Source organism: Macrobrachium rosenbergii, chromosome 50, assembly GCF_040412425.1.
Source record: "Macrobrachium rosenbergii isolate ZJJX-2024 chromosome 50, ASM4041242v1, whole genome shotgun sequence".
Taxonomy (NCBI): Eukaryota; Metazoa; Arthropoda; class Malacostraca; order Decapoda; family Palaemonidae; genus Macrobrachium; species Macrobrachium rosenbergii.
The window spans coordinates 5,895,001-5,919,764 of record NC_089790.1 but is presented as its reverse complement, the minus strand read 5'-3'; the positions used below and the strand labels follow the sequence as shown (position 1 = coordinate 5,919,764).

Genomic DNA, 24,764 nt, shown 5'->3' with positions numbered 1-24,764 from the left:
TACATTAAAAAATTCATGAGTTGAATTAAAATATTGATAAATCTTATTTTTTACATTAAAGAAGTCATGAGTTGAATTAAAACATTGACAGCTCTTATTTTTTACATTAAAGAGTTCATGAGTTGAATTAAAACATTGATAACTTATTTTTTACATTAAAGAATTTACGTTTAGTATGATTTGTGCTTAGGTAAAGTAGAACTAGATTTTATTAATATTTTCATTTGGAAGACTCTCCAGTCAGTTAATGTTAAACTGGAACAAAAGCTTCGGAGGTGATATCTTTATTTTGGAAAACTTAAAAATCAGATATGGGTAATGTGGGATTTCTTCGATTGAGTGAAATTTGCAATTTTGAGGAAATTAAAAACTACTTATCTGCCGATTTTTCGATAAGGTGCGGTTGGTTTTCTGCTTTTGAGAGAGAGAGAGAGAGAGAGAGAGAGAGAGAGAGAGAGAGAGAGAGAGAGAGAGAGAGAGAGATCAGGTGTGTTCCTGGTCTGTGTTTTCAAGAGGACCGTTCTTCCAGAACAAGGCATTGGTATTATAAAAAAAAATTTTTTTTTTCCTTTACACCCAATTTCACATATAACCCCCCATCCCTTCCAGGGTCTGCCTGAGCCCCCTCCCCCGTTCCAGCAGTCCCATTTATACTTTTAGGTGTATGTTCCAGACCTTCCAGCAGAGCATTCCATAGTTCATTTTGGAATTTATGAGCCCGTGTTCTGGAGAAATTCACGTCGCCGTTTCTTAAGCTCCCAGCCTTTAATGACCTTTCTTTTTTCAATAAGTTTTCTTGGGCTTCCCGAGTCGGTTTTTTTTTTTTTTTTTTTACTTTTTTCCGCAGTTTTATGATTTTTTTTGGATTGTTGCTATTTTTTCATTTCCGTTTCGTAATTATTCTTTTGTGTGTGTGTGTGTGTGTGTGTGTGTGTGATTAATGTGTTGTAAGTCGTTGTTAAGCTTATTTCTCGAATTTTTTGGCAAAATTATTTGCTTTATATTTTGATATGCACTCATACCTTTTTGTTCATTATCATTCATTTGCTCATCTTTCGCTCATCGTTTTAATTTTTCCTCGTGATTTTTGCAAATTTTGTTTATAAATTCCAAACCATTTAATTTTTTTTTTCATTTATTGTATCAACACCATCTCTCGCCATTATAATTTTAAACAAACTGTTCATCACATTTCTATTTTTCCCTTATTGTAAGCTGCATCTGCCTTGTCTAGACCTCTCTGTGCTGTAATAGTCTTCTAATTTTGCATGATTTATTTTTTTTTATTCCAGTCTGAACGCTTGACGATTCCACACTCACATTAGTGTGTGTATTTCCACATGTTTAACCCTGATTGAGCACTTGGTAATATGCTTCTGCTATGCAATATGTTTGGATGGGAAGGTGCATTTATATTGGGTTATTATAATTATTGAATATTGTTATTCAAAATTTGTTTATATTGCTGAATGGATGTAAAGGCAACTGACATAATTAACTGTATGTATATGTATATGTATATGTATATGTATATATATATATATATATATATATATATATATATATATATATATATATATATATATATATATATATATGTGTGTGTGTGTGTATGTATATATATACATATATATGTGTATGTATGTATGTATGTATAAAGCTTTCCTTATTAGGGCCTTGGGGTTGTAGAATTATGCTTTTCCGCTCAGAATACATACAGAACAGGGAATATTATATGTGAAATTAAGTAAGTATGAAATTATGTAGAAAGGTGTCATTTTTTGTAAGTTTAAACAAATTTTTTAGATTAATAAAAAATTTTAAAACAGATCTCTGTTGCTGCTTTGAGTACCTAATACTGAATATTATTTTAATTATTTTTTCTCATTTCTTTACGTCCTAATCAAACCCAGTCTTGAAAAGGGCGATAAGTTAGGCGTAATTTCGAAGGAATCCACACAATCTCCCATCGCAAGATGGAAAACTGTAGGGGCTGAGAGAAAACCGAAGCTTGGCGGTTTTGTCGTACATATCCTCACTAGGAAACTTCCATCGCCTCTACCCCCCCTCCCCCGTTCACGCCCCTACCTCCTTTCATACCCGTCTTCGTCCACTTTCCCCTTCCATCCTGCCCATCTATTATAATACCCACTCTTCTCTAACCCCCTCCCCCAGTCACGCCCTACCTCCTTTCATACCCGTCTTCGTCCTCTCTCCCCTTCCATCCTGCCCATCTATTCTAATACCCACACTTCTCTACCCCCTCCCCCTATATCCACGCCCCTACCTCCTTTCATACCCGTCTTCGTCCTCTTTCCCCCTCCCATCCTCTCCATCTATTCTAATGCCCACTCTTCTCTACCCCCTCCCCTCCTCCCCCCATCTGCCCCCATCCGCCCCCTTCACCGTTGCAGAGTCCCAGCTGAGGCAGCCATAACTCACGCCAGCGGTTGAGGTCCTGGCGGCGTGTCCAGGAGACCACCGCCAGAAGCCCAGACCAGCCATTTCCATAAATTGTGTCAGCGGTCAGCGGTAAGAGGGCGGCCTGGAACACATGGGCCGCGTGCATTTGTTAGATTGGTTTTCCAGACACTCCAGCGCCTGCCCGTTGCGCGTCACGAGGGCCGTAGCTCGAATGACCCAATGGCTTTCGACTGGAGTGCTTCCAGGATAAAGATGGTCGCAAAAAATAGACAGGGAGGAGAGAGAGAGAGAGAGAGAGAGAGAGAGAGAGAGAGAGAGAGAGAACACGATGAGATTGTTCGTCGCCAAAAAGGGTTAAATGGCATTAGCTGCCGCCGACAGTCTCGGAAAGTCGCGTGATGGTAATTCCTTTTTTAATAGGGTGCGAAATATATAAGAGATACTCCTGGAATACGAAAAAGGGTGGGTTTGGGGTGGGGTGGGGGAGGGGCGAGTTGCCCGTAGCATATCCTGGCCTGGAATATCCGATGGGGGATTTCGCCGAGAGCCCGAAGTACAGTCCAGTTTGCATAAGGATGAACCGGCCTGGAATTATTGGAAGCGGAGGATTGCTTTCATATTCCAGTTTGGCATCTGGAGTGTCGTAGATGGAACGCACCAATACTTTTCAGAATTCCAGATAAAAGAAGGAAGAGAAGCGCCCCTGGGTGTTTACTGGCTGGAATAACGGAGGGGGGGAAATGGAACTAGCGATGCAGTGCAGTGCTTAAGGGTCCAATGTCCTTTTTTTTTTTTTTTTTTTTTTTTTTTTTTTTTTTGCTTTCAGTTTTATCCGAGAAAGCCTCATGTTATGCGATCTGCATGGAATGGGTGTATCGCGTCTTACCGAGACCCAATTGTGTGGTGAAGCCGTATACATATTAAGAGTGGACGATGCTTGCATGCATGCAGTGCACTTTCTTGCTATTGTATTTTCATGCAGGTTGAATAGCGGTGTACAATGACTAGCTTGCTTTGAATGGATATGAATGGATATATATATACATGTATATATATGTATATATATATATATATATATATATATATATATATATATATATATATATATATATATATATATATATATACCATTCATTGTAAATATATATATATATATATATATATATATATATATATATATATATATATATATATATATATATATATATATATATATTTATTTATTTGTTTATTTATTTATTTATTAGCATTTATGCCCTGGCTTATTTCTAACTGGTAATTAATAATGCATTTGAATGACGTGGATTAAAGTTATTTCTTTGTACTTTGTTAAGAAGCGGTGTTAAATAAATCTAGTTGCCTGACTGAGTAGGAGATGGATAATAGCTTAAAAAGAAAGGGGGCTAGACCAGTATGTTAATTTCAGTGCTGCTAAAAATAAGAATTTTTTCTCATCAGCTCTGGATAGAGTTCCTTAGAATTTAGAAAATTCTACTGTCTTTCATATTTTTGAAACCTCATTCTGTTGTATCATATTTTGGAAATTTTTAGTTTTGGGATTTTGATGTAATTTTGGCATAATAATTTTTTTTTTGAACGTGGTGACTTTTGGTGAGGAGGTTTATCTCTCTCTCTCTCTCTCTCTCTCTCTCTCTCTCTCTCTCTCTCTCTCTCTCTCGTAGGGTAGTTAGTGCCGTCAGTGCACCTCAAGCAGTACACTGTAAGCATTACTAAAGGTTCTTTGCAGCGTCCCTTCGGCCCCTAGCTGCAACCCCTTTCGTTTCTTTTACTGTACCTCCTTTTATATTCTCTTTCTTCCATCTTGCTATCCACCCTCTCCTAACAATTATTTCAAAGTGCAACTGCGAGGTTTTCCTCCTGTTACACCTTCCAGACCTACCTCCTCTCAATTTCCTTTCCAGCGCTGAATGACCTCATAGGTCCCAGTGCTTGGCCTGTGGCCTAAACTCCATATTCCATTCCTCTCTCTCTCTCTCTCTCTCTCTCTCTCTCTCTATATATATATATATATATATATATATATATATATATATACATACATATATATATATATATATATATTATATATATATATATATATATATATATATATATATATATATATATATATATAAATATATATATATATTAAGGTACTAAGCGCAAAATACTGATGGTTACACGAATGTTGCAAAATATAATTATTATCTCTCTAAATAGCAGATATTACTTCTCTCTGTTGGTATATAATTTTGTAAAATTAAAAAAATATCGAAGGACACTTGATCTCTGTAAATTCGGGCCGCTGCCAAAATCCACGTAAATCTGAATGAATTCAAGTAGACTGTAACTCCTTCTCGGTGAACAGCTTTCTTCAGTAGGAACCGTTTCTGATAATCTGGAGGAATCTTATTAAGTGATCCCCTTGTCTGTACAGCCGCTAAAGCGTACAGTCAAGGCCACCGAAGATAGATCTATCTTTCGGTGGTCTCGGTATAATGCTATATGAGCCGCGGCCCATGAAATTTAAGCACGACCCGGTGGTGGCCTGTCCTATATAGTTTCCAGACGCACGGTTATGGCTAACTTTAACCTTAAATAAAATAAAAACTACTGAGGCTAGGGGGCTGCAATTTGGTATGTTTGATGATTGGAGGGTGGATGATCAACATGCCAATTTACAGCCATCTAGCCTTAGTAGTCTTTAAAATCTGAGGCGGACAGAATTGCTGTGTACCTGGCTCAGAATTTTACAGTATTGTTACTATTCCAACGAAAACAGAACAATTGCAACCATTTTCCATAATGATACGACTTTAGGGTTGCCAGAATTTGTAAAATTTTCTCGTTCGAATTATCATTAATCTTTTTCCCAAGATTTCATTCTTATCTTTCCACTCATTAGCTGTCAGTCAGAGTCTCTCTCTCTCTCTCTCTCTCTCTCTCTCTCTCTCTCTCTCTCTCTCTCTCTCTCTCTCTCTATATATATATATATATATATATATATATATATATATATATATATATATATATATATATATATATATATATATTAAGGAGAGGCACAAAGGGAGAGAGAGACAGAAACTAATCGTTCCCCAATCTCCACTATCTCTCTCTCTCCCCCACCCCAAACACCCAACGCCGCCCATCCTGTCGTTCATACCTCGTATCACCGCCCCCGTGCATATTTCTTCCGTTGGCCGACTCCGTTCATTTTCACTCCTTCCAACCAAACGGATGGAAATGAGGGAATAATATATTGTAAAGCGGAGGAGAAAAATGGGAAGCAAAACCACACTGTTTGAGCGTCAAGGGGCCGATGGGAGGGGCGGTGGGGATTGGTTGGTGGTCGAGGGAGGAGTTGGGGGGGTGGGGGCCGCAAGGCACAGAGGTGGCGTGGGTGATGGCGGGACGACGTTAATGAGAATCTATTGCAAGGAAACACGGAGAATAATGATAGGAGAGAGAGAGAGAGAGAGAGAGAGAGAGAGAGAGAGAGAGAGAGAGATGTAACAATTGCTCGGAAGAGGACTTTTAGAACGTTGAGAATGGTTTACGTTACGACGTATTGTTTTCAGTATTGGAAATAATCACCATACAATCGCGTGCGTGATAGAATAGATGTCTAACTCACGGTGGGATCGAACCCAGGATTCTCAAATGATTTTTAGTTTTCTGTAAAAGAAAACTATTGTGCCGGCTTTGTCTGTCCGTCCGCACTTATTTTTGTCCGCACTTTTTCTGTCCGCTCTCAGATCTTAAAAACTACTGAGGCTAGAGGGCTGCAAATTGGTATGTTGATCATCCACCCTCCAATCATCAAACATACAAAATTGCAGCCCTCTAGCCTCAGTGGTTTTTATTATATTTAAGGTTAAAGTTAGCCATAATCGTGCTTCTGGTAACGATATAGGACAGGCCACCACCATGTGGTGTTTAAAGTTTCATGGGCCGCGGCTTATACAGCATTATACCGAGACCACCGAAATATAGATCCATTTTCGGTGGCCTTGATTATACGCTGTAGCTGCTGTACAGAAAACTCGATTGCGCCGAAGAAACTTATTCGGCGCATTTTTTACTTGTTATTATTATATTTTTATGAGAAGGGCCGAAGGAACGGGCAATTTTAAAACCTTATGTAGACCAAGCTTTGAATATAAAAAAAATTTTGAAAAGACAAACAATAATAGAATCTTAGCATTGTTATATCACTGAGAACTGATCACAGTGTGCCATTTTCGGTACACTGTTTACAAATCTGAAAGTTTTTTTTTTTAGCTTCCCTTCGGCCAAACTGCGTTGCTTTCTGCCCTTTAGTTGCTCTCTGTTTCCTTATTCCCTCCTCCTCACTTGACTGTCCAACTTCTTTAACTTTGCATTGCTCCACGTTATTCTCATTTCAGAATTAATCCTTAGGGTCTGTTGGTATTCTCCGTCATCTCAAAATTATATTAATAATAATTATGATCATTCAGTAAAATATGGAAAATTTTTTTTAACAAACAAATACACAGTTTTAGTGCTCAGAGAAATTTGTATTGTAGGTCAGGTATGCAGTTGTAAGATAGAGTATAAACGACTTGCACATAATATATTTAATTTTCAATAATTCATTTAATTTTTATTCGTAAAACTTTTTTACTCTCCGCCAAAAATAGGTCATTAAGCTATTTACTTCTCTACTCTTTTAGTTGATATTTCTTTTTTGTAACTATAAACTTCTATAAACTTCTGTTACCTCACGAAAAATAGTAGCATCGACTTGCTTTTATTCTTAATTTATAAATTAAATACCAACGATTTTCATTTTAAACTTTTACTATCTGGCAAAAGAAGTTAAACGTAGAAAAGTTTGGTATTTATATCTTTCATGCCAATTCTTTTTTTTTAATGCGTTTTGTGTCTTTTTTAAACACGTCCTCGCTTTCAGAACTTGGCGCCTGTGTTTTTTGTTCTTTCTAGTTTTAAACGTTTTTTTTTTTTAGTTTTTTCCTGCACCTGACTCGTAAGTAGGCTCATCACACGCGTGTTTGTTGACAGGCCGAGAAAAAAAATGGTGCCTGTGCACACAGGCCAGAGATACACTTCTAATCACGCCTCTAAAAATGTACATTTTTTTAGGTGTTGTGCATACTGCGCGTCGAATATGAGGCTGGCTTTTGAGAGAGAGAGAGAGAGAGAGAGAGAGAGAGAGAGAGAGAGAGAGAGAGAGAGAGAGAGAGAGAGAGAGAGTTTGGAGGAATACAGCGTTGCATTTACAGATATTCAGAGAGGGGATTAATATCTGTGATGATATGGGGGTAGAGGTAGAGGATTGATATGTGTTAGGGAGAGAGAGAGAGAGAGAGAGAGAGAGAGAGAGAGAGAGAGAGAGAGAGAGAGAGAGAGAGAGAATTAGGGGTGGGATGAGGAGCGCAAGGCTTAGAGGCTTATAATTTTGAATTTATAGATAATTAGAGAAGGGAATGACATATCCTGTGATGATATGAAGAGAGAGATAGAAGAGGATTGATATGTGTTGAGAGAGAGAGAGAGAGAGAGAGAGAGAGAGAGAGAGAGAGAGAGAGAGAGAGAGAGAGAGATATACCCTGTTTTACTGAATATTAAGAGGGAGAGGAGGAAGAATACTGTATATCAAATGTTTATTCATATGGCAGGTGAGAGTATGATTCGGAGTTGCTCTTGTGTTCATTCGCATTATCAAGAATTATAATATTTCCCTCATTCATAAACATTTTTAAAGTAGAGAGAATGAATTACTATCTTCAGAGCAACAATTGTGTTTGATTTTATTGTTGTGGTTTCATGGCTCCAAACTCTGCAATATATGGAAAAGTATTAGGCAGCTCGAGAGTACCATGTTCTATTGTTGTTGTTTAGCCATTTCCCGTTTTCTATAGTGTCTCCGCGTGTCTCGTTTTCTTTGAATCTTTATCAGCCCCCTCTCACCAGCGACAGACCTAAGATTGATCCCGTGGAGGTAAACGCAAAGGTCTTGGGTAAATGGCTTGAGCTCATTTTCTAGAAAGTCCACAGTGAATGTGTCTTAACAAGCAGTGAATAACTGGTGTCTGGTCAACTGAGGTGGGTTGTTCCTAACCGTTCGTGTGCTGCAGCTTTTAAGCTGTTATGGCACAGCTCCTCTCTCCTTGATTTTCTCTTCATGCTTTGCTGAATTTCCAGAGCGTTTTGCATAGCCAGTCTCTCTCTCTCTCTCTCTCTCTCTCTCTCTCTCTCTCTCTCTCTCTCTGCAATATATCATGCAGTGAAATTATGACTCTACAGCGTAAGTGATCTCTCTTTGGTATCACATTTGGTGTATAATAAAAGTAATATACTTATCCTTCGTGATCTTTCTCTCGCTATTTAGGTAAATTAAAACGTAGTTTGTTTATACTTGAGTGTCGTAAACTTTCCTACGAGTTTTTGCCATGCGTGGGAATGCAGTAAATTCTGATAAATCGGGCATGACCTACCACGGGCAGCTGCCCGCTGAAAGAACAGACGTGCCTTGTTATTCACAAAGAAATTCGAACGCGCAATACCCTTTTAAACGCTGAGGGAATGCGTAAAACGCCACAGTTATTTAGTCTCGATGGATCTTGGAGAATGCAGGAAGGCAACAATTGATAGCACGTATCACAGCTATGGGCTTAAAATAGGGATTGGAAAAGGTCAAACAGGGAGTGGATAAGGTCAGATAGGGAGTAGATAGGTTAAAACAGGGAGTGGATTGGGGAGGTGGGTGGTTGAAAGGAGAGAGCATTAAAAGAAAAGAAACCTTTGTGATGTTTTCTGGAGGGATTAAAGGAGGGAGTTAGTGGATAACACCTCTAGGGTTTGGGGTATGGGTATGGGTGAGGGGGTAGGGGAAGAGGGGAGGGGGGAGGGGGAGGTTACAGAATGGGGCAGGTGACGCGGCGGACGACACTAACCTGGATGAATGTGGCTCAGAGGCCCACGGCGCTTCCTTGATTACCTTCCCGCTTTTCTGATCCTCCTTCCTATTCTCTTCAACCCCTCCCCCCTCCCCTTCCTCTTTTCCTCCCACTTTCTACTATTCCTTCTGTGACTCTTCATCGCCCTCTTCCGTACTTCCTCACCCTCTACCCTCTTACCCTTCTCCCCCCTATGAATTTTCTTTTTTCACCTCTCTCATGTCTTTTCTTTCTTTCGCTCGATGGGTTTTTTTTTCATATTCAGCTTCTTTATTATATATCTTTCTTTTTGTTTAGTTGTATTTTCCTCTTCGATTTTTTCTTGCTGTTGCTTTATTTATTTTTGTTTCTTCTTATTCTCCGTTACCTGCTTTTTCCCCAACGGTTTGTCCTTAACCTCTCTGTTTTTCAGTTCCTCCTCTTCCTCCTCCTCCTCCTCCTCCTCCTCCTCCTCCTCCTCCTCCTCCTCCTCCTCCTCCTCCTCCTACTACTGCTACTCTTCCTCCTCCTTCTCCTCCTGTTCCTACTACTACTACTACTACTACTACTACTACTACTACTACTACTACTACTACTCTTCCTCTTTCTCCTCCTCCTCCTCCTCCTCCTCCTCTTCCTCTTCTTCCTCCTCCTCCTCCTGATATCCTTCATTTCTCCTTTTGGAGACACCTGTCCATTTTCCCTCTACCCCCATTCGTCTCTTTCCTCCTCGAAGGCCGAGACTTTGAATGCGATCAATATCAGGATCTCTTCAGGACCCGTGACGTTAAATAGGCAAAATCAGTCGGTGCTTGAGGCTTGTCAGCAACCCCCGCCTCCCCCAGCCCTCATCCTTGAGGGCCTGGTCACTTGAAGTGGGACTTTGATGACCTAGGGAGAGACCTTAGGTGCCCTTTGTAGTTTCTTGTTTGTGGAGGTTGATATTGATTTTTCATTGATCACTTTGTTGTTGCTGGCATTCAGTTCAGCTCTTGACGTGTTTATGACCTCTCTCTCTCTCTCTCTCTCTCTCGTTTTTCTTTTTATCACGGAACGTCCTTCTGAAGTTTAACTTGTGTATGTGTGTGTGTGAGAGAGAGAGAGAGAGAGAGAGAGAGAGCTTGCTGTAAATGTTATTTGAGAAAAACAAGCAATACTGTAGATTTACTGTCGCATACTTTGATTCAATTGGTGTCAGAAATGAGAGAGAAAAAATGCACGGTAATCTCATGTATCTTTAATGTTGTCATCACTTCTTCTATTAGACGTTACTTAACGATATATCAATTATCACATATGTTTAAGAAATTAATGATATTTCTGAATTACCTAAGTTATTATTATTATTATTATTATTATTATTATTATTATTATTATTATTATTATTATTATTATTATTTATTTTGAACTAAATTTCTGTTTCATTAAATCTGTCGTGGCCGTAGATCTCAACCTATCTTTAAAAAATTCATTCAGTAATTCACTGATGAATAAACAGTGTATTCCCGTAAAGAGTGTATAGCTGTCTTATTATTTAAAAAAAAACAGTTTCGATTAAATATTAGGTTTTCGAGAAATGAGAGTAATCTCAAGTTTTTTTTCAGAAATGCCTGCGTACATAGATATTAAAAAATATGTATACCAGGAATGAAGATATAACAGAGAGAAGAGAGTTAAAATTGTGTTCCCAAATTTTCATATAACTTAAACTTGTGAGAAATCTCTCATTACGGGTCAAGTGGAAGTTCCAGGGCATTTAACGAATGTAAATGAGGTTGGATTTCACCGTGGATTTATGCCACACTCGGCTTATTTCCTCTTTCCAGTATTTTTCTCTTTCACTGAAGTCTTTTCCTCTTCTCAGTCCTTTTCCGAGTTTTTGTTTTTCTCAAAGTGACCATTTTTCAAATTATGTGACCCATTTTCCCCTATTCAAGTCCTTCTTTCTCTCAGTTACCCCATTTTTTCCAAAGATTCACAATTTTTTTTCGAGATGCCTGTTCTCGTAATGAGTGCACCTCACGCGCGGTGCACTGTAGGCATTACTTAAGCTTCTTTGCAGCGTCCCTTCATACCCTAGCTGCAACCCCTTGCATTCCTTTTACTGTACCTTAATTCATATTCTTTCTCCCAACTTCCTTTCCAACCACACCTAAAATTTTTTTTTTTTTTTTTTTTTTTAGTGCAACTTTGAGGTTTTTCTCATGTTACACCTTCGTAACTATTTACTCTCAATTTTCCTTTCGGCGCCGAATGAGCTCATAGGTCCCACCGTTTGGCCTTCGGCCTAAGTTGTATATTCTATTCTATCATCTATTAAGTCGTTCTCTACTTTTTCTAATCACCTTTCCCCTTTTTTTAAGTCTCTGTTTTTTCCTTCCCAAAACCTCTCCCCTTCTATTGAAAATATCCCCCTTTTTGAAGTCTTTCCCCCTTTATTTTAATGTCTCAATCTTTTTTTTTTCATCCCAAAGCTTCTCCCCTTTTATTGAAAATATCCCCCTTTTCGAAGTCTTCCCCCCTTTTTTTTCATTCAACACCTGCCGTTTTTAATCCCGTCTTCGAGTGTGTACACTATCCGCCAAATTCAAAAATGGAGCGAATCTACGGAAAAATCAATTGGCTTCGAGAGAGGCACCTACCGATAGGCTTGTGGTCGAGCTGGTGGAGGGTGGTGGTGGAGGAAGCGGTGTTGGAGACGACTGTGTTGGGGGAAGTGGAGGTGGAGGCCGACATGTTGGAGACTGATTGGTGGAGGTCCTTGGTGTTGGAGCTACCGCTGCTGCCGCTTGTGTTCGGAGCGCCGCCCTTCCCTCCTTCAACCTGTTGAAATCGAGAAGAAGAAAAATATTGAGAGAGAGAGAGAGAGAGAGAGAGAGAGAGAGAGAGAGAGAGAGAGAGAGAGAGAGAGAATTATGCTTTTTTATTTTACTTGGATTGCAGCTTTCTTTTTTTAAGTTTTTGACTCTTGAATGATATTAGACGTTAAAATCCATCGAGGATCCGTAAATGTCGCAGGAAAAGAATTAGAAGTAAATGGAGTCTTCAGTCATTGCATTATCATACGTAGATATGAATCATAATAAGAGTCCGACGGCATGGGAATTCAGGTGCCATAAAGGACACTCAAACATTACTGACATTTTATTTTTAAAAATTACCGTTTCACTTTTGATCTTTGGTCAATTACGTTTTATATATACGGATGAATCTTGTAACAAATAAAGAGATCTTTATATTTAGTGCTGTAACTCTCTCAGACACTGACGAACAGGGTAGTTTGGTTTAAATTTTATCGGTTGATTCTCTTAAAAGCAATTGAAAAGTTAGAAAACAGTAGATTCCTCAGAGGATCCACAGAATCGGGTTGATGAACCAAAACAGCTTACTTAATTTTAGATAATCTTCGTGATCTAGTAGATAGAATCATAATCAAGCAAACGGTCTGAAATAACTTAGGTTCTTTAGATAACTTCTGATTTAATAAATGAACGCAAATAAAATACATTCTGTAGATGTCTTTGGAATGAGTAAACGCGTTAAAATGACTTACTTGAGGACTTTAGAATTTGTAAAAAAAAAAAAAAGTTTATGTACTTATAAATATGAAAACATACCATACATTTTTAAGTACTCGACAGAAGCTGATAGATGAGCGGAAATAAAACTAATTTTTTATTTCTTTCTTTATTTATTTTATAATGACTATTGTTTCTCCTGACTTCCCATTCCGGCCGGACGTTCAATATCGGTAATTAAAAAAGTTTGGTGCCAGTCGAAGCCCCGAGAGTTTCGCAGTCATTCACGGTCTGGTGAGGGAGACATCTTTTTTTTTTCTCCTCTATCTTTTTATTTATTTATTTATAGATTTATGGATTAGTTACATACATTATTGGGTGATCATGTTGCAGCGTGAGGTGGACTTGTGAATTTGTCTACCTTCTGAGGTTTTCGGTATTTTAAAGTAATAGTTTTATTTTTTCTATGTTGTGATATTGGAGCATTCACAATCGTCTGATTACACCCAGATCTAATATATATATTATGTATATATTCATATATATATGTGTGTGTATGTATGTATGTATGTATATATATATATATATATATATATATATATATATATATATATATATATATATATATATACTTATATATACACACTCATATAATATGTTTTGATATGCATAAAACTCAGAATCTGATCTGACGTCTCGTACTTTTGATATTTCCATTTTCTTGAATTAATTTTTTTAACTATTTCTGTATTGTCTCCGCTTTTTTTTCTTATTTATTGTTATGCATTTATCTTGATTTATTAATTTACTGAGTTTTCGCTAATATTAAATGCAATAGATTTATTCATGTATTGAGTTGTCGCTAATATTAAATGCACTATGCATATATGTATACAAAATGATTTTATGTATATTTTATATTAATATTCTTTACTTCGAATTGATTTGGGGAGTGTAATTCATTAATTATTCCTCTGATTTACTGAATACTCGCCTAAGTTTTATCATTTAATACCTAATAATTTTCAGTGCGTTATTTGTTTATAATCTCTTATGTTTTCTTATTGTTTTATTATTTCATTCAAAGTAGAATTGAATATGAATATTAATATGAATATTTTCACCAGACCCTTTAGTGTATTGCATTTTTTGTATTCTTATTGTAACTAATGATTATCGGATCAATTAATTAAATACAATTAATTAATCATTGATTGTTTTGTGAACAATCAATATCTCTGTTATATTTTTGTTGTTCATCGGTAGTTTAGTTTAATCTATTTTAGTTTAATTATTTTCTTTATGAACCTACTGTACGTGTTGTCCCAATATTTTTATAATGAAAATATCTTAGAGTATCACCTACTGTACGTGTTGTCCTAATATTTTTAAATTGAAAATTTCATAGGTTGCCACTTTTGCACTCATTAGCTATTTTCCTAATTCCTAATTCAGTTTTTGTCAAGTAATTGTATCACTTGACCTGTTCGTTTCTTAGTTCAGTCATACATACATCACAGTTCCAGTGAATACATTCATTTATTGGAAGAACAGTTCCATTCTTCAATGCACTTGTTTATTGAAACAACAGTTCCAATCTTCAATGCACTCATTTGTTGAAACAACATGTTCATTTATCAGTGCATTCATTCATTAAAACAACATCCATTAATCAATTCACTCATTGAAACGACAGTATCATTCGTCAATGCACTCATTTATAGAAAGAACAGTTCTATTCATCAGTGCATTCATTTATTGAAAAAACAGTTGTATTAATCGAGTCACTCATTGTAATAACATTTCCATTCATCAGTGCACTCATTTATTGAAACAACAGTTTCATTCATCAACGCCCTCATTTATTGACACAACAGGTTCACTCATTAATGCACTCATTTAAATCACCTGCAGTTTCATTCGTCAGTGCATTTACATTCATCACTGCACTCCTTTACTGAACCTGCAGTTCCATTCATCAATGGACTCATTTAGTGAACAACACTTCCATTCATCAGTGCTCTCATTGAGTGAACAACACTTCCATTCATCAGTGCTCTCATTGAGTGAACAACACTTCCACTCATCAGTGCTCTCATTTAGTGAACAACACTTCCATTCATCAGTGCTCTCATTTAATGAACAACACGTCCACTCATCAGTGCTCTCATTTAGTGAACAACCAATGTATTCATAAACTGAAATGTGCCAGTGTATTCATAAACCGAAATTCAGCCTCACCTTTGGCCCATTGGTGGCAGTGCCGGGACTGGAGGCAGAATTAGCTGTGTTGGTGGATCCATTGCTGTTCTCGTTGTTGTTGTTGTTGTTGTTGGAGGTCTGCTGTTGCTGCTGCTGTTGCTGCTGCTGTGCCTTTTGCTGTGCCAGGCGCTCCTGCTTGCGGAACTTGGCGCGGCGGTTTTGAAACCAGACCTGCGGGGAAGAAAACGTCGTTTGTATTAAGGCAGACCAGCTGGAAAGGCTTAAGTTCTGAAGCATTGCTAAAAGTATGCAGTAGTCATTGTTTCTATTTTAATTTGTGCACTAAAAACTGAATGCTAATATATATATACACACAGCCTCTCTCTCTCTCTCTCTCTCTCTCTCTCTCTCTCTCTCTCTCTCTCTCTCTCTCTCTCTCTCTCTCTCTATATATATATATATATATATATATATATATATATATATATATATATGTGTGTGTGTGTGTGTGTGTGTGTGTGTGTGTTTCGTGTATAATGCTTTCCTTTGTGCTTGTAATGAGTCAAAGACCTAATTTTACCGTCTATTGTAGATTTATCTCGTAGAGTACACAATATCTTATGGTTTGAAGACAGGACAAATTTCCTTCTTGTATAATTTTTCGGTGTAGAATTTGAATGCTTTAATTACAGTGTTAGCGTTGTTGCTTTTTCGTTTTATGTAATTTATTGCATATTTAAGACGAAAACTGCGTTTTTCATGGTTGTTGAATCCACTTCTTCTCTTATTATTTTTGTTGTCTCTTTTCGTTCTGTTATTATTATTATTATTATTATTATTATTATTATTATTATTATTATTATTATTATTATTATTATTATTATTACTGAAGGACAAAGTAGGAGAATAAGTACCAGCCCTTGGGCTGGGGAGTTAAACAGTGGGCCTAGCGACGCACTGGCCACGTGCCATAGGCATTGGGACCTGTCCCCCACTGGCTGTCGGCCTAAGAAACAGATCAGCGCCTGCCCTATGAGCCTACAGAGGCCCAGGAGGACTTTAACTTTAACTAAGGACAAAATAAGTGTAAAATTTCTGTGTTTATATGTCCGGGAATGTCGATTTTTTTATGTTTTATTTGTTGTCTGAAAATTGTTCCAAATAAGACTTTACGTCTCTGCATTATTTAATAAATGTTATGAAAGCGTTATGCAAAAAGCGTCGTGGCTTTCGCCATGAACATTCCACCGGGCACGTTTCAATAAAAAAAAAAAAAAAAAAAAAGGGAGAGAAATAACCAGGGTACTCGGAACAGTGCGAGTTGAAAGAAAACATAGGCCTATGATAAAAGAAAACACTTTAATAAAAAAGAATAACAGGTTGGAATTTTCTTTCGTTAGGAAAAGAGGTTGGAAAGGGGTGGATCGGGGGGAGGGGGTGGGTGGCTGGGTGCTTGGGGTGGAGGGAGGGGGGTGGGTAAGCCCCTGGGGTGATGGGAGAAGGGATTCCGTGTTTGTTTTTCAGATGGGATGTCTTGTTTTTCTTTTATTACAAGACATACACTCGTGTCCTCTCTCTCTCTCTCTCTCTCTCTCTCTCTCTCTCTCTCTCTCTCTCTCTCTCTCTCTCTCTCTCTCTCGTCAAATTGACGTGAAAACAATCGTAGTTTAAACTCCTATGGTTAAATTCTTCTTTTCTTAAATTCTTTTTATAGGATTTTCTTACATTGTTCAAATTTTTGTCGGCCACCATACAACTATCCGTCTTCTTTGGATAATACACAGACGTGTGTATTGTACGTGTAATGTATTTGCCTTCGTGTATTTGTGTGTACGCTTTACAAACAAGCACGGCCATATATATATATATATATATATATATATATATATATATATATATATATATATATATATATATATATACATGCATATGTGTGTGTTAATTCCATAAGTCGACAAGAGAATGGCATACTCATAGTAGATAGCTGAACATACCATGTCAAGAAGTGCTTCCGCATATCAGAGGTCCGGTAGAAAAGTGCATTTTTATACCAAATGCCGGTAAGACAAGTTCGTTCTGTTACAAGTCCGCATGAGGAATTCTTTCTGATAGCCAGTGCAGATAATAAAAGATCTTCCCTGTAGCATTAACCCATACCAGAAATGAATTCTCATAAGAGACATCTGTGAAGTACTTTTTCATATCAGATGCATGACGGAGATAGACATTCTCATATCAGAAGTAAAGATGAAATTAGTATCTCGGTACAAATGTCCCCAAGATTTGTGCATTCTCGTAGCAAGTGTCAGCAGAAGTGGTGCATTCTAATACCAGATGCCCATAAGAGGAGTTCTCGAAACAAATGTCCATAAGTGAGCGTAATCTCACGCTTGACTTTTTTGAGGGATTGTACCTGAAGTACGAATGTCCAGGAGTGTTTGCTTTTTCATTACTAAAATTACGTTAATTTATTCAAATTAAAAACATCTGATTTTTTGTCTGAATAACCCGGATAATTAAATGTTTACTAATGTCATTCCAGTTAATTTTATGAAGGAGTCGTCTTACTCTGAGGTGTTAAAGAGAGAGAGACAGACAGACAGACTAGATACCTGTTGCCATATAGGGTATTAGACTGAGCCTTAGCTTGATTGGGTGAGATAGAATGAAACCAGTTTCCGGGCTGAGTGAAGAGGGATACCAGTTAAGCAGTAAGGAAAGTTTAGAATGTGAAGTGCTCTAATATATATATATATATATATATATATATATATATATATATATATATATATATATATATATATATATATATATATTATGTATATATATATATTTATATTATATATACATTCTTACAGACATACATACATATATATACATACACATATACATATACGTACATACATATATAAATTCAGTATATATGTATAATTTCATACCATAATCACAATGTATGGAAGTAGTTTTGTGTATCGCAAAGATTGTATATCACTAAAACCTAGACATGCTGGACACTCATCATATTCTACCAAGTTTTCGAAAGCCTTCCAACACACCAGCCATTTTAACTGACTGTTAGCAATCGCAAGCATTCCCATTTTATGTGCGACCCAATACGGCCTTAGCAACGCCTCTCCCTCTCAGGTTTTTTTTTTTTCTCGCTTCACAATCAATCGCCATAATGAAAAAAGAGAAGACGAAAGAAAGTCGTAACTCAGTTTCATTCGTCTTCTGCTCCTTCCATATAACCCGTTTCATTTCCAAAGTTCTTATGTCACTCCCCTACTCACTCCCCCCTTCCCCTACTCCCACCCTACTCCCACCCTACTCCGAAGTCTACGCTCGTCTCCCACTCCACACACTGAACCACCTACAACTCCTTCCTAACTCCCCTCTCCCGTCCCCTCCCCCACTCCCCTTGCTCTAGTGGGGGTGGGGGGAATGGGGGTTCCATCTCTTTTCGGTGCTTCCACTGGGTTGTTCGTCTGTCATTTCACGGGAGCAATCTCTCTCTCTCTCTCTCTCTCTCTCTCTCTCTCTCTCTCTCTCTCTCTCTCTCTCTCTATTCATATATGTAGCAAGCTTTTATTCATTCAAAATATGAGAGCGGAAAATGTTGATAATTTATACCTGCAAAGAGAGAGAGAGAGGTAAGTTATGAACTTTAGTCCCTTCAAAATTTGAGAGAGAGAGAGAGGTGAGTTATAAACTTAGTCCCTTCAAAATTTGGGAGAGAGAGAGAGAGAGAGAGAGAGAGAGAGAGAGAGAGAGAGAGAGAGAGAGAGAGAGAGAGAGAGAGAGAGAGAGTTATAAACTTTAGTCCCTTCAAAATTTGGGAGAGAGAGAGGAGTTAAGTTGTAAACTGTAGTCTCTTCAAAATTTGTGTGAGAGAGAGAGAGAGAGAGAGAGAGAGAGAGAGAGAGAGAGAGAGAGAGAGAAAAATGCGCCAGTAACTTTTGTCCCTGTAAAGTGATATATGCCGGTTCACCCATCGAATCATCCATCCGGATGATCGTGACCCGCGTCATCTCTCATTCTTTCGTTGCTGGATGTCATTCTTCACTCTCTCTCTCTCTCTCTCTCTCTCTCTCTCTCTCTCATCCGCTTCATTCTTACGTCAGCGACATTACTAGGCGTAAAGAGTGATTGTCACTTTTCGGTAGGCTCGAGTTCGTGTTGCTAGTGGGAGGAGTAGATTCCTCTCTCTCTCTCTCTCTCTCTCTCTCTCTCTCTCTCTCTCTCTCTATTATAAATATATATATATATATATATATATATATATATATATATATATATATATATATATATTCTCACCAGAAAATAAATGCATTTATTGATTTATTTAATATAATTCCTTTCTATTCCTGCTAAAATAGACGATATTTTTGCCTAAAAGACTTGCCATCTGTAGAATAATAAATGAAATTATTATTACATAATGTAGTAGTGATGGGTTGAATTTCCTACCATCCTCTTGTTCGTTATTATTATTATTATTATTATTATTATTATTATTATTATTATTATTATTATTATTATTATTATTATTATTATTATTATTATTATTATTATCGTTCGTCATTCAGTGGGTGCATTAAAGATTTGTTTCTACTGTAGGAAATTTCCCAAAGTAAATTCACTTTCTTACTACCCTATGCATATATATTGCCTACAATTATGTACGTATTTATGCATGTGAAACTTCACAAAAGTATTCATTACGAATACTTGACATTATTGTAATTATTTTATTTAGTATTCATTAAATTTACCGGAGTTTTTATTTACTTAAAAAAGAAAATATTGCTTCAGAAAAGTCACTTTACTCCGACAATTGCGCATGTTTGTGTGTGTGAGAGTAGGTGTGTATGTATGTATGTATGTATGTATGTATGTATGTATGTCTGTATGTATGTGTGACTAGAAAAATGTATACAGCGACAGCTACATTTAATAGTTCTGTTCCTTCTGTTCTATTGATTATCCTTTTCTCTTCTCATTTTACATCATTTTCATTTCCCGTCCGAGATTGATGTGAGGCTGACATGAGAAGGAGAGGAATATTGCAAATGACTACACTGCTTCTCTCTCTCTCTCTCTCTCTCTCTCTCTCTCTCTCTCTCTCTCTCTCTCTCTCTCTCTCTCTCTCTCTCTCTCTCTCTCTCTGTGTCGTCTTACCCATCTTCATTTATCTCTCCCTACATCTTTCTCTCTTATCTCCTCTGTGTCTTCAATTGTTATCTCTCTCTCTCTCTCTTTCTCTCTCTCTCTCTCTCTCTCTCTCGTTATCCATCGCTTCACCTCCTTTTTATTCCTCCCCTCTTATTCGCTCCTTCTTCCTCTCTCTCTCTCTCTCTCTCTCTCTCTCTCTCTCTCTCTCTCTCTCTCATCTGTAGTCTCAACCCTCTTTCTGTCGTCGTACCCATCTTCGTATATCTTTCCCCCATCTTTCTCTCTTACCTCCTCCGTGTCTTCAATTGCTCTCTCTCTCTCTCTCTCTCTCTCTCTCTCTCTCTCTCTCTCTCTCTCTCTCTCTCATCTGTAGTCTCAACAACCCTCTTTCTGTCTCTTACCCATCTCTGTTTATCTTTCCCCCCTCTTTCTTATCTCCTCCGTGTCTTCAGTTGCTGTAGATCCTTCTCTCTCTCTCTCTCTCTCTCTCTCTCTCTCTCTCTCTCTCTCTCTCTCTCTCTCTCTCTCTCTCGTTATCCATCGCTTCACCTCCTTTTCATTCCTCCCCTCTTATTCGCCCCTTCTTCCTCCTCCTCCTCCTCCCTCAACCACCCCACACTCCTTCCTTCGAGGGGAGATAGGGGAGGTGGTTGGCACACAGAGAGAGAGAGGGGAGGGGGAGGGGGAGGGGGAGGGGGGAGGGACGGATGCCGGGTGAAAGGCAGTAACTTGGTCGCTCCCTTAGCTGAGTCGGGCCCTTAACAGCCTCGTAAACCGGGCCAAATAAAACTGACTTTTTCTTCTGCCGCGGTCGCCTGCATAATTCAAGGGGAGTGAATGTGTAGTTGTGTGTGTTCGTCTGTGTGTGTGTGTGTGTGTGCGTGTGCGTGCGTGTGTGTCTTCGGCGGAGTTGGGTGTCCGGGGTAGGAAGAATGGAAGACGGAAGAGATAGGCAGGAGATGAGGGGGCGAAATAGAATGACTGAAATGCAGACATTTTGACGTTTTGATTTAGAGGTTGAGGAGAGTAAGTCGATTATATATATATATATATATATATATATATATATATATATATATATATATATATATATATGTATGTATGTATGTATGTATATGTATATAGTGCGTATATGTGAAATGGCAGAGCAAGAGCACGAGACCGATGACCGTGGAGAAAAGAACGGAATACGGAAGAGGGAGACGAGATAAAGAATGGAAACGCTGGCAAGTCAATGAGAAGGACAGTTCCACAGAGAGAATGGCCGATTTATTGAGCGCAGATTTAAACAGAGGGAAGGTATCTTGGAATAGAAACAAAATGACAAACGAAGAAGATATGGAAAGACCCGTACAACAATCAAATGTAATGACTGATAAGTTTTTCTTTTATAGCGGCTACAAGCAGTGGTAACAGTGCGAGAATTGAGGCAGTTGGGAGAAATGGGTATATGAGGTTACGTAAAGAAATGAATGAAATAGGTGGATTTGGGTACTTGCGTCTTCACTCTGTACAAAGACATATATATATATATATATATATATATATATATATATATATATATATATATATATATATATATATATATATATAGAGAGAGAGAGAGAGAGAGAGAGAGAGAGAGAGAGAGAGAGAGAGAGAGAGAGAGAGAGAGAGAGAGAGAGAGAAGCTCAAGAATGACTTCAGATATAATTGGACGCCTCGTAAGATCGTGTGAATTCACTGATCATGTGCTTGCGATAGTTTGTGAGATTCGACATACGTTTGAGCCGAGATGAATAATCTAAGATTTTTGAAATTTTAACATTCATGAAATATTAAAAAACTGTTCTCTTTTCATTTTCTCTTCAGAAGTTACCGAAATACATTTGTTATTCTAGATGAATTAGACATTTCTCCTTATTTCATTTCGGGACGTCATCAGGTAGAATTTATCCGGATCGCCGTCATTTCAAAAGATACGAGTACACCCAATTAGCTCCTTTTCAAAAAGAAAGTTTTTTCTCTCTTTCGCCAGCCACCACCACTGGTTGAAGGCCGCAAATTATAAAATATTTTTCGCCATCTGATATATTTTTCCATCCTAGCCGGAAAAGTTGAAGGTATTATTACGCGGCACGAAGAATCATCATTGTGTATAATGTCATTGTTTCGGATCACTGTATGAAAAAGTAATGGCATAACGTCATACTTTTTTTCGCAGACGGCTCTCCCCTCTTTTTTTTTTTTTGGGGGGAGGGGATGTTTCGTTAATTATTTTTCGCTGGGTAATCCTCGCCGGCTGGATAAAATTACCTCTGATGGCATCAGGGACAGAGGAAAAAACCCGAGTTCATTTGGGAAATGACACCCTACTGAAGGTTTGCTTGGGTTAAGGGGATCTAAGTTGACCAATTTTTATCTTGATTTTTGTTTTCCAGGGCGCGCTGGATGTCCGGTGGCTTTTCTCAATTCGAAATGAGTCTTGTTTCAGTACGTTTTTTTTTTCATAAATTTCTAATTTCTTTTTTCTTTTTCCGTGATGCGACGGACAGCTTGCGGATTTCGTGGGTTCAAAATATGTCAAATATATTTTTCGAGTGTTTTTTTTGCCACCCCAAAATTTTTCAGGTTTTAGTATAGTCATAATTTAGTTATATCTTTTACATCTAACAGATTTCTTATAGGATGGTGTTTATTTGAAAATATTTTTTTTACAAGGCATTTAAAACGTCAGTTTTTAAAGATAAGTACGAAATTAAAATTGAATAGGTATATTTTTTTACCTTTATTTTTACCTTACCAAATCCCATTTAAGTCACTTTATGGTTTTGGCCGTAATTAGCATCTTTCATGTCAGAGTTTTTTTTTTTTTTAAGTATATTCTATTCGATTTTTATTTTTAAGGTGAAAGTACGAGGCCTCTTGCGATTATTCTGGGTTGATGAATAACACGGTAACTCTACGGACAATTCCCATAATATTTCACTATCGAAAGTTTCCGTCAAATTCGCGAGTTCTGACGGTGTAATTAGAGCACTTGTAAAATATAGAAATATGGATTTTCCTGGTGTCCGTGAGAGAGAGAGAGAGAGAGAGAGAGAGAGAGAGAGAGAGAGAGAGAGAGAGAGAGAGAGAGAGAGAGAGTGTGTGTGTGTGTGTGTGTGTGTGTGTGTGTTCGTGCATGAGAGAGAGATAGAGATAGAGAGAGAGATTATATTTGTGTATGAGTGTGTGTGTGTGTGTGTGTGTTTGTGCATGAGAGAGAGAGAGAGAATGTGTTTGTGTGTATGTGTTAAAATAGACAGACAGACAGACAGAGAGAAAAGCAGACAAACATACCATATTCAGGTGTTTGTGGAGGTCCAGTTTTTATGCGTGACCTAACCTCGCCCCCTCGGAGCTAATTTGGTGAATATGAGCCCATCTATGATGCACAAGGCTACGCTCAGCCAACAGGTCTCCCCAAACCCTCAAGGTCAGGATAGGGCATCAAGACTTCACGCGTACTTTTTATGGCGTCCGATTGCTATGCTAAGTGTTGGTTGCCTGTTTTTTATTCTTTGTTGTATTTATTAACCTTTACTGGGTTGTAGAATTTATTTTTGTTAATTTTGTCTTGTTATTAAGTTGTTATTATATATCTGGATTGTTTAAAAACAACGGTGGCCTTTTCCTACGATTTATTTACAAAAAAATTAAGTTGCCTATTTATTTGAGTTTTTGCATTCCTTCTCAATTAAGGGTCGATGCATTCATTCGTAAAGTTAATTGTTTTTCATTATGTTGTGTACATTATTTTTTTTTAATGTATTCTTCAACATAATTTCTGTTTTTTTTTTAGTATGGCCCACGAAAACATCACTTAATGAAAAATCTATCTGGAGTTATTCAGTTAGACATTCCTTAGGTACGTCAATGTAATGGTCAGCATACTAAAATATTACTTTCAAATATTTTAGAGGTATTTGTTTTAGCTATTGAAATTTGGCTTTTCTGTGGACCCTCGCTATTGTTTACAATCATTTTTTCCTCATTGATTTATGGTATTTTTTTTAATTTTTTTATTTCTCCCTGAAAAATTGTATGGAAAGAGCAAGGAAACGTTATTCCTTACTCTGAAATTCTAACAGTTGTTTTTAAAGGCTTTCATCTTAACCTGTTTGGCAATAACAAAAACGATGTACATTTCAACACAGTTCCAATAGCTGATAGAGAAGTGTCATTCTTTAGTTTACTATTTTTACAAGTGATAAGAAACTCACTTTTGACTCTCTAGATATTCCATACCGCGTATGAGAGCTCGTCAAATTAAGGTTCATTATTATCTGTGATAAAACGAGTTTTTTTTTTTTTATTCCAATCAGGCTTTTGAATTCCCTTCCTGCTTCCTTTTTCCTGACTTACAATTCTTTCTACCATCAGAAACAAGAACGTTACATCGCTTTCATCGAGCCTGTTCCCCACACGTCTTAATTCCTTCTCCTTTTATTTGTCTTCAAGTCGTTTTGGCGCATGTTCTTGCATCCAACGTGCTTGGGCAATA

The 24,764-nt window shown here is 37.5% G+C and overlaps 2 protein-coding genes across 2 annotated transcripts in view; one reads left to right on the top strand and one right to left on the bottom strand.

Moving 5' to 3' along the window:
• LOC136832534 (calponin homology domain-containing protein DDB_G0272472-like) overlaps nt 1–24,764 on the top strand; it is a 272,974-nt gene that overhangs the window by 28,860 nt on the left and 219,350 nt on the right. The gene's annotated exons all lie outside the window — the stretch shown is intronic.
• Nucleotides 1–24,764, bottom strand: part of LOC136832541 (paired mesoderm homeobox protein 2B-like) — a 182,056-nt gene that overhangs the window by 17,140 nt on the left and 140,152 nt on the right. Inside the window, exons 5-6 of the mRNA XM_067093526.1 lie at nt 15,107–15,298; nt 11,990–12,170 (exon numbers count right to left, since the gene is read on the bottom strand). Coding sequence (XP_066949627.1) covers nt 11,990–12,170; nt 15,107–15,298 — 373 coding nt within the window. The remainder of the gene's footprint in view (nt 1–11,989; nt 12,171–15,106; nt 15,299–24,764) is intronic.